Here is a 16,765-nt window from a genome sequence, read left to right as displayed (position 1 = left end):
GCTTTTTCAATAAAGCATTCACTTTTAAGACAGAAACTGTGGAATATCCTCACGTCGCTTTCGAACTTAGCACTTTTAACAGTCAGTTCCCTTTGTAGATCACAGGTTTGAGAATTGGCTTTGTTCTTCCAAATAAAATGATCTTAGCTGCAGAATTCCTAGTTTTACGACGGGTTAATAATCCTCCTTATTGCTCTGCTGTGCACTTCTTCAAGCTGCTGTAGTTGGTGCAAAAGAGTGGTTTCTGGAACTCAACGTTTATAGATCTGGCAACACTTCTTCAAACTCTGTTTACATGAAGTAGATCGTCGTGCATCTGTTCAATGACTCAGCTGATGATCTCTGCTGCCCAATCTTTTTCAATAAAACCCCACACACATCAAAATAGTGATGATCATATCAAGGGCTTATAAAACATAACATTACTTATTTTTAATCACCCTTTTCTTTTATAATGGGGGGGGGTATTATTATTCCCATTAATACCATTATTATTTTCCTTTTTGGGGTATCCCTTTAAACATATAAAGAATCGCATTTTTCATTTGAGAAGGTGTAACCAAAACAACCTTTGACCAGATCTCGACCAATCACAGATCAGGATCCTCCCTATTGGGAAAGTATTGAAGAAGGAGTTAACAAATGAACTTTGATCTGTATTTCAAGATAACAAATTCCTTTTAAAAGTTTTCTTATGTTTGTTTAATCTTGTGTTGGTTTGGAAGTTTTTATATGAGATGTCAGGGTTTTCAGAGGTAAGATGTATGTTATTTTACTGTAAAAATGTTAGTGATAAACTATTATTGTAAATGTTATCTATACTGCTCTTCATACATTCTGTATGTAAATCCAGTAGGGCCTCTAATAACACACTGACGTTTAATGACTTTGTGAGAACTATTATGTTTAGATCATTTGTCTCAGCCGTGTCCTCACTTTTACATCCTCCGTTACCACTTGATTTAGCAAAAAAGTGTATTATGTATACATTATTTATGCTCTATGTAAAGCTTGTAAAGAAAAGCTTGCTGGGAAAATAAATCAATATTTAATAAATGTTTACATAATCTGTAGTGGTAACCGTATTAATTAAACTCAACCCTGTTACTGAAGATGCAGAAAAAAATGATCAAACCTTTTATTTGTGATTAATGTCTGTGATAGTCTTATTTCCAATATCTGCATATGTGACAAATCAATCCAATTGTTGTCATGGTTACCTGTGAGGTCACTGTTTTGATGTTTTTGTTAAGATGACTCAGAACATGTTTCAGGAAGGGCTCTATCAAGTGTTCTTCAAGGAACGCCCCCAGACCCGCCCACTCGCAGTCTCCACATCTGCAGATATCAAGGAAGCCAGACTGGTCCGCTGGTTTGGGACAGTGGTCAACACACGTCTCCTCCTGGCCGGGGTGAGATGCTTTCTTAAATAACCAGAAGACACGAATAACCCTGTAGAAGAACTTTAAACGTTTATGTGTGTCTGAATGAACACAATTCTTCTTCTATGTCATTCTGAAGTGATCATTTCAAAGATGATGCTCCACTTTCACCTTTCGATTTCCTTAGTTAAACATGCAAAGTATAGAGATCATACAAACATTTTGAATTATGTGCGGTATGTAATATAATATAAAAATATATAATCTAATGCTGTGTCTCTTTCTGTCTCTCAGGTTGTTCAGATTTTTAGTGCTATCTCCAGTGCTCTCTCCACCATTTCATATACGTGTTTGAGTTTCAGATGCTCTGTGTCTATGACAGCACCCGTCTGGTGCGCCCTGCTTGTAAGTTCTCCAGTTACATTTTTGGTTTTCAGGTGATGACCCAAGTTTATTCATGATGCTATTAAGATGTCCCTTTATTAACCAAAGTCTTTGTATCTGTGTTTGTTCCAGTATATTGCCACTGGTTCACTTGCAATCGACGTACAGAGGAAACCAAAAAAGAGCAAAGTGAGTTTTCTGTTTCACGTCCTTCAAATGATTTTAAGGATAAGCTCAGTTGTTGTAACATTTTTAGTTATCCTACGGTATATAAATGATATCCTTTGAAACCAGGCAAATCTATTTTTTTCTATAAACAATTTGCTTAAACATTCTGCTTGGAAGAGATCGACCGATATGGGTTTTTCTATACAAATGCCGATGTTTAGATGTCGGGGTCAGCCAATGGCCGATAAGTGCTGCTAATTTCTTTGTCAATTTTAAGGGGGCCGATATTTTGAAGTTTTTCATTTGCACGCTAAAACGTCTCTTGTAATAAGTGCATGCACAACATTTCCAAATCGATTTTTGTTCAGCCATCAGACAACAGTTACTAAACAGAATAAACATTAATGGTTAGCATTTTAGTGCCTTCATCTTCAATTCAGTCTATAATTCCAAATATTTGATACACATTAAAACAATTACACTTATTAAAAAAAGTGTAAAGGTAACAAAACTAGTGGTGCAATGGATCACAAAACCTCGCGGTTCCCGATCGTACTACAGATTTTGAGTCACAGATCGAATCATTGTTCAGATCAGCAAAAAAAGTTGTGTAAACTACTAGCTTAACTACTAAAGTCAGTAATAAAACAAGAACAATTACACACATTAGCATAGATGAACAGCCTACAACATAACTTTTGAAATAAAGAAAGTAACAGTAGTATACAACTGCAGAAATGTAAAAATGAAGTGTAAAACAACACAATAATGCTTACTGCATAAGTTAAGTACAGAAGCAGGTATTATAGGCTGATCTCTCTTTAAGACTAAATGCACGGACCAAATAATGACACGCATCCGGTGTCTTTCTCAGCTGTATACGTTAACTTAAGACATAAACCGTGTTTACCAAAATACTTGCCAAAACAGGTATTTTAACATTATTCCACCGCACCAATAACACGGCTGTCCGCGGATGTGCCTGACTTTAAACGGCACTACTATACACGGATACGATATATCGGTTGACCTCTTCTTGGATGAGTTTTTTTTAACTATATAATGTCCAAAAACACTTTTTGGGGTTTCTGAATGGTTTCGTTTTAGGTCATTTCTCTGATGGGTCTGAACATTCTCAGTCTGCTGTTTGGAATCTCTTCTTTCATCACCTACACACTGAAGTCCACAGCACTTGGAGATGTCACCACTCAGCAGGTGTAATTATCGTGTTATTATACATCACCATTTCTGTGTGTATGTACAGTACAAAGATGCTAAAGGGTACAATAAAGCATTAAAATTCACAGTACAAATGACGCCCTCTCTCACTCTCAGCGTATAGGTGTGTATGTGGTCAAGGGCAGCTGTATTCTGTTCATCCTCCAGTGTATATTTGCAGCCACATACACAATCTTTCTTACTTGGAGGGGTCTGAAGTGTTCTAGCGCCCCCTACAGACAAGACTACAGCGGAGTAATGCAGGTACATAGGCCTACAACAACAACACATTTTCACACATCATCACACTGCGGGATATTTACTATTAAAATGCAATAGCGATGTATAATATTGTGTGGTTAATGAAATATCTGATCTCTGTGTTGTAGGACACAGATGAATTTACAGATCCACTGCTGGGAAGCGAACACTTCAGCCTTTGAACATTGACATGTTGTTGTGTATGTTTTTTGCATGTTCTAATTGTTATTTATATACGGGAGTGATGAAAAATAAAAAATGATTTACCGTTACCCAGTAAATATTCACTTGGAAAAACATCACATTACAGGAATCAAGCGTGTGTTGCTCTTTCAGTCCAGCACCTTAAAGATGACGTATTTTTGTAGGCTTACCCAGAAGCAAGGGCTGCGCGGGCTCCTAAAAAGCTAAACGCCTTTGCATTTCCCCCACAGACTTTGGGAAGATCGCAAAAGATAAGCTCTGTGATTAACAAAGGTTTACGATGTTTACACGTTTTGTCTGTCAATATAATCTTTACAAATGAACTGTTACTTTTGAAGCCGAAATACAATGGTCAGAAGTAAAAAGCTAACACGATAGATTTTTTGCAGGTTCTGCCATGTTGATTGCGTTGAACTAGATGGTCTTGTCTTAAGGTTAGATATTGGCTAACTTCACCCAGGCTATGATTAAAACCGTATGCCGTAAAGCAGGTGATGGGCGGGGCTTGTGAACCTACCCGCGTACCAAAGTTAAGTGTGATTTCAGCGCTGCTTAAGTAGCAGTGGAATTAAAATGAATCTAGTGAACAGTTGACCCCCCCAATTAAATAATTTTAGATTGATTATTTTAAGGTCGAATAACGGCTCATTGTTGCTTTAAGGTGGCTCAATATCACCTCAAATCCTCCGACAACTCTTTCAAACTTTATGAAAAATGTGTTCCCTGGTAAATAATTACTCTGTGCATGAATCCGCATCTACGTTTTAAGAGATGTGTGCCCATGTTGCATTATTTGTGAGTTTTATATGCGCGATGACGTTTAACGTCCCCGCCAAAGGAAGTTGTCGCTTTTAGCAACCGCCGTTTTTAAGACACAGTAAGGCTTTAAAAAATCACAAGCGGGTTATAACTTGTGTGTTTTATGTCAAAGAATAAAACGTGAAAATATTTAGAGGTTTTGTTTACCACAGACCTTATTTCGGGCGATTTACCGAAAACCCATAAAAATCCTGTAGACTTTGGAGCGATGGAACCGGAAGTCCTAAAATGCTAAATCGCTTCCGGGTTTTGCACACAAAAATACGTCATCTCTGCGCCTCCATATAAGACATTAACTTTTAAGACATCCATTTGTTATGTATCTTTACAGTATGCGCATGCTGTGCTTCATATTGCTCTGATCATTCTTTTAGCCATGCAGGGAGCAGATTTACAGGGTGTACCGTACATCTCAACCCCTCTCCTACACATCACGAATGAACGAAAATTGGTGCATATTTAATAGACCAAATGCTCATTCTCCCAACATGTAACCGTTTCATTTCTTCGACAGTTCAGCATCCACATCCTCCTCAGGTTTGAGTGCGTGCCATTGGGCGATGGGTCTTCTCGGATTAGCCAACATATCCGACCAATGGCGTTGCTCGGTTCCTGAGCTGTTCAGTCCAACAAAAACCTTTCCAATGGCATCGTTTTTTCCGATTTTGTCGTAGTCCAGCACTGTCACCACAACCTGTACTTTCTACAAGTTAAGAAAGGCTGGTTAGGGACCATCAAATGTGCTTTTCTTAGGATTTAAACTTGTAACCCGAATGCCACTCTTAATAGAAATCTTACCTGAATCTGCTCCGACAAAACTTCAAAGCTAAATGATTCGTTGTAATACGGGTTCAGTGTGTTTTTCTTAATTGTAGTTTTCTTTTTCTTGAGTCTTTTGCCGTTCTGCATCAGGTGGATTTTCACATAGGGGTCTGTCATACAGGAGATAAATTCAATGCACTATATAATAGGAATTTGCTCCTTGATATAATAAATATTTTATGCCTGTTCTTTTCACTTTCAAACTCACCTGATAGACCGCCCACATCCATTTTTTTGAGGTTTTTGGCCTCCAGTATAACAACAGTGAGTTTTCCAGCGGTGGGGACGTAACGCAGTGACAAGCAGATATCACCCAACCGCTCCTGCTGTTGAGTCGACAACAAGGGCAAGTTATTATTTCTTATCTGCAAATCAGCAACTTTTTGCCTGTAAGTGTCCTTGCCAAAGGCAAACTATTACCTACTTTGTTATATCCTAACCTGCGTGGTAGTTCACCCAAAAAAACTGTTCATCGTTTAGCTACTCACTCTTATGTCATTACAAACGTGTATGATTTTCTTTCTTCTGCAGAACACCAAAGAAGATATTTTAAAGAACGTTTGTAAACAAACAACACCCCATTGACTTCCATTACATGGACATAAAATCGATTAAAAGACGATTCTCAAAATACTTACTTTTGTGTTCCACTGAAAAAAGAGTAATACACTGGTTTTGAATAGCATGAGGGTGAATGAATGAATTTACATTTTTGTGTAAACTATCACTTTAAATCTATCTTGTGCAAAATGTTCTGGTCAATTCAAATGGTCTTTGTAAAGCTGGTTTACCATGGTAGTCTTGTTAAAATGTTAAGCATCATATAGGGGCTTGACATGTCATTATTACACTTTTCTTTTTCATGTTCTTTCCTTCAAGTTTTTCAAGATTCTCTCTTACCTCCTCTTTCTCAGCTTTCTGCAGGTCTCTCCACTCCTCCGTCAGATGACTGAAGTCCACTTTATTCATCTGCACCCTCACGTCACCAATAGCGTCGTGTTTGGAGAAGCGGTCAAAGTCATACACAGTCATGACCAACGTCTTTCCACCAAGCTCTGCGTATGGAACCTGTAAGCAAAGGGTCACAATCTGATGAATAGCTCAAACTGGAATATAGATTTATAATACACTAATAGAAACATGCAAGATTAAGCTCTCGATTTATTTAAAACAATTCAATGATTTATGATCAATCGAAAACAATCAGCTGGATCAAATATTGTTTTTCACAATGCAAATGTAATGTCCTTGTGTCAGATTGGTAATTGTGAATCTGTTGTGATCACTTGTATAATTTACTTCTACAAAGAGAGATGTTTAAAAAATTTTCATAACAATATAATGATTATGATACAAAGCTGCATTAGAGCACTATAAATCAAGTCATCCATCAAAAAATGTTCTTGAAATATCATTCGTTTTTTAATTACAGGAATGTAAATGTATTAAGACAAATTACGATTTTAGTTTCAGTTGTTTGGGTTGATGTTCATAAATCAAGTGTTACCTTGAAAGTAAAATGTTCATTGAACGTGGGATCTAAGGTTTTGCGGTGAACTTTAGTCTCAAACTTCTTCTTCTTGTCTGGGAGGAAGTAAACTTTCACGTATGGGTCTGAGGTGCCACTCATGTCCATAGCAGCAAGACCTTCGGCCTGAATCACACCTACAATTAACTAGAAATGATATGAAATCAGCAGATATTAAATAGGTATACATTTGTTTTATTTAGAAACATTCTCCAGTTCTTGCCAAAGCATTAACAAAGTTTTTCTCATCCACATGGATGTAATGAGTGGATTAACACGGGTCACTGATTTATTCATACCGCACTGTCGGTAAAGTTGTAGTCAAGGGTGTAAAGCAGTTTTCCAAGCTTTCCTGTCTGTTTTGACTCTGTGTTCTCCTCCTGGGGTTCAGAATCGGCACCAGGACGTACAGCCTGGAAATATTAATAATCATTTACCGCCGAACTGCTTTATAGCCAATAGCTGATAGTAAACGGTAAATCTAAAGTGACTTGAATACAAAATAACATCTGATCAACACGTACATTGCACATTCCTCTGACAGTCTGTACCTGTTTCGTTCCCTCGTCTTTCACGTCTGACATGTTGATGCCATTTTTTTCACTTTTCTCTTTCCCACCCTTCTCTTTCTTTTTCTTAAATAAAAACTTTCTACAGACACAAAGGATGCAGGAGATCACGAGGAGGACCGTGAGGAAGCCGAGTGTCACCGGAGCCCAGGATGGCACTGACACAACACACAGAGATGGAAATGACAGCAAATAAACATGTGAGCGTGTGTGTGTATACGGATGTGAAAATGTCGATACTCACAATGCACTTTATGGAGCTCATTTGAAAACTTGCTTCTGATTCTAGGAAAAGATCGCTCTGTGGTCTGTGGTTGAACTGCAGCGGGTGAAGAAATCGTGGGTCCGAGTAGCCGAGGTCCATTCTGCTGCTTTTGAGTGGGTGATATGGACGAGGTAGAACCAGCCTGCAGAGCATCCCACCTGCGTTTGTGCATTCTGAGGATTTGCAACAAAGATTTGCTGCTGTATCGGAAACTCATTATCTCAAGGTGTAAAGGCAAAGTTCATATTCAGTGCACACGGCAGGTGACACGATGCTCCTTAACCTTGGGATTATTTTGAGAAATGCTGAGTAGACACTTATTGATTTCCTATCTATTTACAGTGAAATGAGACACAGGGAGCCAGCGACATTGATACCTCAGTGAAATACTGATGACTTGAACTTATACCTGAATATGCAGTACAAATAGAAAAAAAACATGCTCATTTAAACACAACAGCGATAAACCTACGGCCAAACAAAGCGTTCTGCTATTGAAATGTGATATACCACATAAAACATTAGAGAATTCCTTTAACACGTTCTTATAGTGTAAACAAATGCATCATTTCATACAAAAGCGGATTATTTAGAAATGGGTGTATAAATAAACTAAGACTTGGGAAGAATTACACATACAAGCACGTTATTCATTTAATAAAGAAAAACTCTTACCTGCAGTCCTGATTTGATAAGTGCACTTGAAGGGACTGTTAAAAAACTCAAGAAAAACAAGTAATAGGGGAGATAGGTTTCTTGTGTGTGTTGGCGAGACTCTTTAGCCAGAAGAAAGAAAATATGATTGTATGAATGAAGTGAAGGTACATCGGATGGAAAGAGAGAGAGAACAAGAGGGAGAAACCGTCCAATTGGCAAGCAGCAGTGGGCGGTACCAGGTGGACATTATGACAAAGAATATAACCCGTGGTCTAAGAAAAAATGAAAATGGGGATATATATTAATGTGTTAGGGTTCTTATCGATTCGTTGGTAGAACATTGTGTCAGCAATGCAATGTCATGGATTTGATCCCTAAGGAGCATACATACTGATGAAAAAAATGTAAAGATTGAATGCACTGTAAATTAGTTAATAAAAAGGCATCTGCCGAATGCATAAATGTCTTAAAGGATGTTGTTTATCTTTCGAGTCTGATAGACATATTCCAGCGTTTAACAACTAAATCCATCGGTTACACAAATAAATGTCCACTGAGTAAAGTGTCTAGCTGATACTGATATCAGATTCTTATTAATTTGATAGTTTCTATGTTTTCAGGTTTTCAAAAGGTTAAATTATTTGATCACACCAGTCCAGTTTTAGCCACGTTTTTGGGCCAAACGTTCATATACATACAATATATATACGTATAAATATTGTTAATAATATATATAAAACATGTAAAGGTTTTTTCTATTACACTTCCAGCGTGTGTCCGCTAGATGTCAGTATATTGAACCGTGCGGAGGGAGAACGCGTGACGTAGAAGAAGAGCGTCGCCTGGCTACAGCAACAGATTAAAAGGTATAATCACACATCATTGTTTTATAATCTTTAATGGTTATATTTACTGCTTTTGGTCGTATATACGTTGTAGATTGGTGTTGTTGTATATTCGGAAATGCGCACGTTGGTTTTGTTTTAGTTATTCAGTTTAATAAAACGATCTGTTTTTTGTTACATTTGATTTGCAGTTTTATACAAATCTGACGAATAACAACGAGTTGTGTGTTGTGTACTAAACACGTTTTTTCGTTTTAAATATTTGCTATAATACTTGAACACAATAAAAACAAATGTTCCCACAAGAATGGAAAAAGTCTAATAATTGATTGTTTAATACGATGCTTGTTTGAAAATGTTAAATGCAAAAAGCTTTGTGTGAGGTGTGGAAGTACCAGGGTGAGGAGATCAGTGATGTAGTTGAAGGGTCTATGGGAAGTCAACACAGATGTATAAAAACAAACGTGTGTGTGTGTGTTGTAGATGCACAAAGAGTGTGTATCTCTGCAGCAGTCTCTCAGTGTGGTGGAGGTTTTGGAGTGTGTGGTGCGGCGTTGCGTCGGTCCTGATGGTGGAAGTGTGCTGCTCACACGAGACACTGGAGAAATAATCATCACCAGACATGGACAACGAATTCTCAACACACTACACCTGGAGCACCCAATGGCCAGGTAGATCCAAAGAATGATCCTTATTGTATCTTTATGCACTTTCTATATATACACGTCCTAAAATAGGAAATAACTGACAGCTCCAGATGTTGAATATCTTCTGAGAAATCTTTCAAATAAGTTATTTATAAGAAAATAATATATTGCACGTTTTTGTCCTTTAGGATGGTGTTGGACTGTGTGAGTGCACATGCTCAAGCGACTGCGGATGGCTCGAAGTCATTTATTCTGCTGCTGGCCGCATTGCTGCGTGGAAGTCGGAGCTCGGCAGACAAACATGGCATGGGACACTCTACTGCTCCTTATCTTCGAAATCTAGCTCATCGGCTGCTGGCGTTCAGCTATAAGGAGTTTGATGATGTCATAACACACAAAATCCTCCCAAATGCCTATTTCTATTGTAGTCGCCATAGTTACAAATCAAGCAGCATCCTTGATTTGTTGGTTGGTGGGTATATTGCTGGAAGACTGAGCATTGGCCAGGCTGATACACTGAAACGTGTTCTATGCGAATTCTACCACAAAGTGAGCCAAGGTCAAGACGCTGTAAAAACAATACGATTCCTACATTCACATTTCTCTCTGTTGCATACGACAGTGACAGGGCTTCCAATTGGATGTTCAGAGGTGATCGAAGGGTTGGTTGTGACTCGTGATTGGTCGGTGTGGACAGACCCGAATGGATCAGCCAAAGCGCTTGTTATTTATGAAAGTTTTGGATCCTGCCTCATTGCAGGAAGCAACAATATATCTCTGCGTGTTCAACATGACTGGCTGTCCCGTACAGATCGAACCCTGGAACAACATTTAGCTAGTGTGTTACAGTTACAGGTGCGTGTTTTATTGTCAACAGTGAAACAGCCAGAAAGCATGTTGCAGTGGGCCAGGCTGAACCACATCGCTCTGTTGGAGTGTGTCGACTCGGCTCAGCTGGATTTGCTTTGTCAAATCAGTGAAACAGAGACGGTCTCTCATCGACCTCCTCAACAGCTCCTCATGCTAAAGTTCTGTAGCCGTGTTCAGCTGGGTGGACATCGTTACGCTTGTTTGGGAACTTTGTCGCAAGGTGTGCCTCAAACACACACGGTTGTTTTATGTGGACCTGCGCCGGGACTCCTCGACCAGATTGTGTGCGCGAGCCGAGGAGTATTTACACTTTTGGAACATCTTTGTCAGTCCATCATTATTACCCAAAAATCAGATTCTGAAAATGACAACATCTGTGAGACACAGAAAAACGTTGAAAGCCCTGTTCCGGTTTCAAGCCAATCACAGTGTTTCGATTTGGACAAATCACAAAGCTTTCTTGCATCTCAGGACTTGTGGGGTAGAATAATCAGAGCTGGTGGAGTGATTCCTGTTGGTGGCACATTTGAGTTCTTGTTGCATCACTTCCTGTTGAATGCCCGTAACCATGGTGACTCAGAGAGCTGTAGACTGTTGGCAGAGGCTTTACTGTGTGTGCCTAGAACTTTGTACTCTCGCAGACACTTCCTAGATGCCCAAACACGTCTCTTAAGTGAACTTAAGCAAAGGACGAACGTGCAAGATTTATCCACACGGTCAGAGTTCAAGTTCAGGTTTAATGAAGGTTCATCACTTCCAGTGTGTTTAGAGTCGGTCAGTAGTAAACAGCAGCTGGTCGTTTCTGTGTTACAGTGTTTAAACAGACTTTTATGTATAGAAACGATTCTCCACACCCGCTCTCCACTACTCACGCACCCTTCCACAAGCTCTGAGGATGAAGAAGGAGACTAAGAAACACTTCATCTTTCAGACGATTGAAATAACAAATATATAACCTATACTGCACATGCAAGCTAATAATGTTCAGCGACCCACTACATGCAACATTTAAAATCGATGACTGACTAGTTATTTTTTTCTCTCTTCATTATGTCTATTATTATATTATTTTAAAGTTAATATTTTTGTGATTATTTCTTTACATGTGCTTGAGTTTTCTTGAAAATAACTGCCACTTGTTTTAACATTTTGTTACAAATATAACATATATTTGGTTTCTCGCACGGCGATATTTATAGACTTTAAAGAGCTAAAGCGTCAATATACTTACAATATATTCTATTGAATATATGTGATAATCTCTGTTTGGTTGATTGTAGAAATATTTCTCAATTTTCTCTGCATTGATATTACAAATGTCAAATCACTGAACTACAAAATTGCTTTATTTCTTTAAAAAAGTTTTGTTGTATGTTATTTGTATTCTGAATTAAATAGTTAAACATTAATGTATCTTGTTTTTGTAGGAACTATCCCTATACAGCTAATTTAATTATTGTAAGTGTGCCATGTTTATTTACAAAATAAGTGACATTAATAGCAGTATGAATAGAAAATATATCTTGTTAAAAAACTGCAATAAGGAAATAAGAAAATTGCTTTTCATTTGGACAGGACCATGATGGTGTGCATCCTTCACCCAGTCCCAAATCTCCACTCCTCAATAAATGTCCAACCTGTCCCAAAAATCACAGAAATTGTCTCTGTTCCCACGCAGTGGGCGTGACTGTAGAGTCAGGTTGAGGATGGACCAGCCCTCAGTGAATGTGTATTTTGGCCAAACAGGAAGCCTCTGCTCTCTGCAGAAGGGTGTCTGCTCCCCTCGTGAATTCGGGTCACCTGCGTGTGCGAATGCTCCCCAGTAACATGCCATCTGATTGGCCAAGAGGGTCTCTTGAGGTGTAAGTGTGAGGTTAGTGCTAGGGGCGGAGTCAAACAGAAAGGGAAGCTCTGCTCCATGACAAGTGTGATTAAAGCAAAACGTGAGATTCGCCCATATGCTGTCATCAGACAGTGGATGGTCGAAAACATACATCCAGACCGATCCACCGACGCTCACTCCAGAACGGGCAGACCACCGGGTCGGGCACAGAAACATGTAATCTGTTACAATCTGCAAAACAGGGCGGGACTTTGAGTTTTAGAAAGATTCAATAGTCAGTGCATAGTACGATGATGACTTACCTGTGAAAGCATCATCCGTTTGTCCAGGTTTCGGTAGAATGGGATGTATTTGTGCAGAATTTTAAGTGTATGATGCTTAAAAATAGCCGCGGTGTACAGCACACTTTCCAGCATTGACACAGATTTACTAAAAATCCCATAAACGAAGATCACACCTTCCTCAGAGGTCGTACCTACAGGACAACCGAACAACACTGTATGATCAAAACATTTTAAAATAGCTGATCATCCATTAAATCTAGATTGGACAAACCTAGTATAACAGGCTTGTAACTTTGCCAATGGCCTTTTTGGAAGGCTGTGATTGGCTGTTCCTGGATCAGCTCTCCATCAATGAATGGCCCCCAGGTCTCAAAGGCTTGCAGGAAGCGGAAGGGGTTCATGCTCTTACCTTCAAAAGGTCGCAATCTGCATTTAATTGTGTCACTGTTTGTGTACATTTTTACTTTATTGTTTGATTTAACTTTACTGTGGTAATGCGCGTACCGGATTTAACCTGGGCGTTGAGAACATCTTGGGCACTGAGAGACCGCAGGCAAGCCAGATTAAATACTGAGCAGTTTGTCAGTTTAGCAAAATCCCAGCCCAGTTTCATAGCATCCAACCTAAAATGCATTTGATTGCGGTATACCATTAACATCATATTAAAGGTCCAGTGTAGCGGTGAGGTTGTAAATTACAACCGAAGGCTCACTCCACCCCTCCCTTTAGAAGCAATATGGCCGACACAGAACAAAGATGCTGTTTTCGCTTCTTTGTTGAAGGAGATAACTTATTTACAAAAGGCGTTTGTCCGTTTATAGGGTTACTGTAGAAACAACATGTCCATGCAAGGTGACCCATGGTGTAGGTATATAGAAATAGCTCATTCTAAATTAAATCATAACTTCATTATGTAATGTCTTTATACACCTCTGAAGACATAGTTATCTATATTATATCGTTTTTCCTGGACCTTTAATATTGCCGCTTTCATTATTCATTATTTTATTCTCAACAATGACTTAAAATAAGACAAAACAAGCAGTAAAATACGATTCAACAATAAAATATCAAGACACTACATCAAGGTTGTATTTTCTAACATAAGTTAATGCATTAGCTTACATAACATGAAATAACACAATAAGCTTTCTATCAACGAACAAGTTAACAGAAAGTCTAACTCCTTTAGTTAATGCACAATGATATCAAATGAACAATTGTATTGACATTAACCAAGATGAACTAACAGTAACAAAGATGAATAAATGCTAAAAAACGAAATTGCTCATTGTTAGTTCATGTAAGCTAAAGCATTTACAAATACAACCTCACGGTAAAGTGTTATTGATATTTCTAAGTGTAAGGTCATCTTTCTAGTATATCCAGAATATTTTATTTGGCAGAATTTACACTGTCAGAACAAATGTACAATGGCTGTCACAGGGACAGAAAAACAACCTAATAGACTTTTGATGTGCAAATATACATTCTATAGGTGCGAATGTGTACTTTTTTCTGACAGTTTATGAGTGAGCGACCTTTAAAGTCAAATAACTAAAGTGTTTGTGTGTGTTACCTTGTTTTTAATGGTATAGAGAATGGTAAACTCTGTACGGCTGCATGTCTAAACAAAGACTCGCTGCTCTGTGTCATTAGATGAAGACACACCGATTGGGCTCCAGCGCTCTCGCCAAAGAGAGTCACCTACACACACACACACAGATTACATACAGATTATATACAGTATACATATCCACGCTGTCGTCATTAGGCCCTTAAATACCTTATTTGGGTCTCCTCCAAAAGCAGCAATGTTTTCTTGGACCCACATCAAGGCTGCCTGCTGATCTAGAATCCCACAATTCCCAACTGCAGAGCTCTCGGGATCTTTCCCCGTAACTAAGAACCCCAATGCACCTAAAAATGGCCCACATTTTACTATGGGCGTGAGAATGCATTTATATAAAATGAAAAGTCAACCTTACCAAGACGATACTCTATGTTAACAACCACTGTGTTGCTATAGTTACTGATGAAGCGTCCATCATACAAGGGTTTGGAGGCGGAGCCAGCGATGAAGTCACCACCGTGAATCCACACCATCACTGGGAGTGATGTTTCTATTGGTGATGATAACTCGACACTTAATGGGACAAACACATTGAGATATAGACAGTCCTCGCTAACCTGTTCAAAATGGAAAGAAACAGAGGATGAGTTTGGTTTATTTCTGGGGTGTTTTCAATTGAATGCATTTTGTAAGTGTTTTGTACACTATGATTCTTAACGGTGATGTTTTTCGATTGGTGAAAGATTTTGAAAGAGATCCATCTAAGAAAATGATCGCAGATAACATACCTTAGGACACGACTTGGAGAACTCTCCAGCGCATACCTGCATGCATGCAGGACGGGGAAACGTCGCATCATATATGTGTGTCCAAGGTGACACAGGGGAAGGAGAAGTCCACCGTTTGACCCCCACTGGAGGGTCCGCATACGGAATCCCAGAAAACACATAAGCTTTATCTAAAGAAAGGCCGCGAACTCGTCCCAGACGGGTGATGACCACAGGGTCCATATTGGAGCTACCAACCGAATCGGTGTTATCCAAACCATCACGCTTTGTCTTATTTAAAACAGGTTTCTGATCATCACTTCCAGAAATATCCATCACGGGAGCCTTACGTACAAGATTATCATCAGCACAGTTGATTTGATTACATTCAGACTCGGTATCAATCCATTCGGCTGCAATATTTCCTGGAGAATAATCAGCCTCAAATTGTGAAGCCTTCAACAACACGTCTTCAAGCCAGTTTAAAGACTCACCTAGAAAAACATTGTTTTCCTCGAGTTCTTTATTATGTTTGAGGTTTGGGATGGAGCTGAACATGGTCCCAAATGTGTGTATCGAGATACTCTGTTCCGTTTCTTGTCCTCCAGCTGTCACCATTAAAAGATGTGCAACCAAGATTAGCGTACTACTTAAAAAGACCATGATGGCCCACATATACATCCACAGAAAGAAGTTCAGAACATGGATAGGTCCACTTCTCCAGTCGACCAGGTCCACGTAAAATTCTTGGCAGTGGTTTTATGCTGTATAGCATAAAATAGTTGTCACCACATTTAAACAAAAAGTGAAGTGATGAATTTACAGAATCAGACTGCGTCTTATGGAGTTTCTCGTGATGTTAATGAGTTAGATTGCCCCAGATTCACAAATGTTTCTTTCAGTCCCTCTAACTTACAAAGATCCCATTGTAAAACAAATCAGATTACAGATGGTGAGAGGTCAGCTGCAAACACACAGGTAAGATTGTATTTAGGTAAACAAAATTGTGTATTTCTACACAACCAAATCGTAGATTTCATAATAAAAGCAGTAAAAAGTCAAGTCTGATCCGAAAAAGCATTTTAAGTTGAGTAAATGCATAAGTTACCGTTCTGTGTGTGTGAGGTCAGCCTGTGTGTTGGCGGATGGGGATCTTCATTATAAGCACTTATCTCTTTAATCATTTTCTGAGAGGTTTATATTTAATAGATTTCCGTGAAGAAGCTGTGATAATAATCCACGGACGCATCTGTTAAAAAGTGTTCAGTTATGTGAAACTGTTTTGTGTTTGCATCTAAACTTAGAGATGTTTAAAAATACATACACATTAAAAACACACATAATAAACTCTTGGTCGCTTTATAGTTAAATTATAATAAAATTGTCTGTAGATGTCATTTCCATGTACTAATTTTGACTAGTTCTAAGTTGCTGTAACTTATAAAAGCAAGTTGAAATAAATGTTGCCATGACTTATATACTACATATAAATATAAACACTTAGAGACTTTGAATACAATGAGACTTTGTGTGACAAACTGTATAAATGATTTCTCCTTTTAGTCATCTTAATAGTCAGTAAAGCGCTGACTGTGACATTACTCATGCTTAAAGACAGGACACTTAATTGGTTACTCAGAAAAATCAACAAGTACTTCA

The 16,765-nt window shown here is 38.6% G+C and overlaps 4 protein-coding genes across 6 annotated transcripts; 2 read left to right on the top strand and 2 right to left on the bottom strand.

The window, feature by feature from the left end:
• Positions 1 to 657: 657 nt before the first annotated feature.
• On the top strand, positions 658 to 4,787 carry tmem253 (transmembrane protein 253). 2 transcript variants are annotated; one of them, XM_079466353.1, is made up of 7 exons: positions 658 to 755; positions 1,254 to 1,412; positions 1,677 to 1,787; positions 1,899 to 1,955; positions 3,042 to 3,149; positions 3,270 to 3,416; positions 3,542 to 4,787. In XM_079466353.1, the coding sequence occupies exons 1-7, from the start codon at positions 738 to 740 to the stop codon at positions 3,593 to 3,595; spliced, it is 654 nt and encodes a 217-aa protein (XP_079322479.1). In that variant the 5' UTR covers positions 658 to 737; the 3' UTR covers positions 3,596 to 4,787. The 2 variants fall into 2 exon arrangements, with proteins under 2 accessions (XP_079322479.1, XP_079322478.1); XM_079466352.1 differs by having other exon boundaries at positions 3,270 to 3,640.
• A 148-nt stretch (positions 4,788 to 4,935) lies between these two features.
• Positions 4,936 to 7,837, bottom strand: syt1b (synaptotagmin Ib; the record flags this gene model as incomplete). Its single annotated transcript, XM_079466009.1, has 8 exons — positions 4,936 to 5,139; positions 5,235 to 5,368; positions 5,467 to 5,584; positions 6,159 to 6,326; positions 6,766 to 6,933; positions 7,086 to 7,199; positions 7,338 to 7,513; positions 7,600 to 7,837. 8 exons carry the CDS (start codon positions 7,835 to 7,837, stop codon positions 4,936 to 4,938), a joined length of 1,320 nt encoding a protein of 439 aa, XP_079322135.1.
• bbs10 (Bardet-Biedl syndrome 10) lies at positions 6,189 to 12,041 on the top strand. 2 transcript variants are annotated; one of them, XM_079466335.1, is made up of 6 exons: positions 6,189 to 6,328; positions 7,444 to 7,555; positions 7,645 to 7,846; positions 9,048 to 9,143; positions 9,606 to 9,793; positions 9,958 to 12,041. In XM_079466335.1, the coding sequence occupies exons 5-6, from the start codon at positions 9,606 to 9,608 to the stop codon at positions 11,549 to 11,551; spliced, it is 1,782 nt and encodes a 593-aa protein (XP_079322461.1). In that variant the 5' UTR covers positions 6,189 to 6,328; positions 7,444 to 7,555; positions 7,645 to 7,846; positions 9,048 to 9,143; the 3' UTR covers positions 11,552 to 12,041. The 2 variants fall into 2 exon arrangements, with proteins under 2 accessions (XP_079322461.1, XP_079322462.1); XM_079466336.1 differs by having other exon boundaries at positions 7,645 to 7,883.
• Positions 11,356 to 15,967, bottom strand: LOC306899816 (crystal protein). The gene is made up of 8 exons (XM_079466334.1): positions 15,128 to 15,967; positions 14,755 to 14,956; positions 14,553 to 14,686; positions 14,346 to 14,473; positions 13,271 to 13,389; positions 13,038 to 13,175; positions 12,785 to 12,957; positions 11,356 to 12,713 (listed from the first exon to the last, which is right to left on the bottom strand). The coding sequence occupies exons 1-8, from the start codon at positions 15,785 to 15,787 to the stop codon at positions 12,261 to 12,263; spliced, it is 2,007 nt and encodes a 668-aa protein (XP_079322460.1). The 5' UTR covers positions 15,788 to 15,967; the 3' UTR covers positions 11,356 to 12,260.
• Between the last annotated feature and the right edge of the window lie 798 nt (positions 15,968 to 16,765).

This window comes from Barbatula barbatula (assembly GCF_947034865.1).
Source record: "Barbatula barbatula genome assembly, chromosome: 10".
Classification (NCBI taxonomy): Eukaryota; Metazoa; Chordata; class Actinopteri; order Cypriniformes; family Nemacheilidae; genus Barbatula; species Barbatula barbatula.
Note: the sequence above shows the minus strand (reverse complement) of the source record. Positions and strands in the feature narration are given on the sequence as shown.

Excerpts from the sequence above, each read along its gene's own strand:
- tmem253 (XM_079466352.1), top strand. Across the intron at positions 1,788-1,898 it reads CCGTCTGGTGCGCCCTGCTT|TATATTGCCACTGGTTCACT; the intron begins GTAAGTTCTCCA and ends TGTTTGTTCCAG. Across the intron at positions 1,956-3,041 it reads GGAAACCAAAAAAGAGCAAA|GTCATTTCTCTGATGGGTCT; the intron begins GTGAGTTTTCTG and ends GTTTCGTTTTAG.
- bbs10 (XM_079466335.1), top strand. The coding sequence starts at position 9,606 with ATGCACAAAGAGTGTGTATCTCTGCAGCAGTCTCTCAGTGTGGTGGAG. Across the intron at positions 9,794-9,957 it reads CTGGAGCACCCAATGGCCAG|GATGGTGTTGGACTGTGTGA; the intron begins GTAGATCCAAAG and ends TTTGTCCTTTAG.
- LOC306899816 (XM_079466334.1), bottom strand. The coding sequence starts at position 15,787 with ATGTATATGTGGGCCATCATGGTCTTTTTAAGTAGTACGCTAATCTTG. Across the intron at positions 14,957-15,127 it reads TCTCCAAGTCGTGTCCTAAG|GTTAGCGAGGACTGTCTATA; the intron begins GTATGTTATCTG and ends CATTTTGAACAG. Across the intron at positions 14,687-14,754 it reads TAACATAGAGTATCGTCTTG|GTGCATTGGGGTTCTTAGTT; the intron begins GTAAGGTTGACT and ends GGCCATTTTTAG.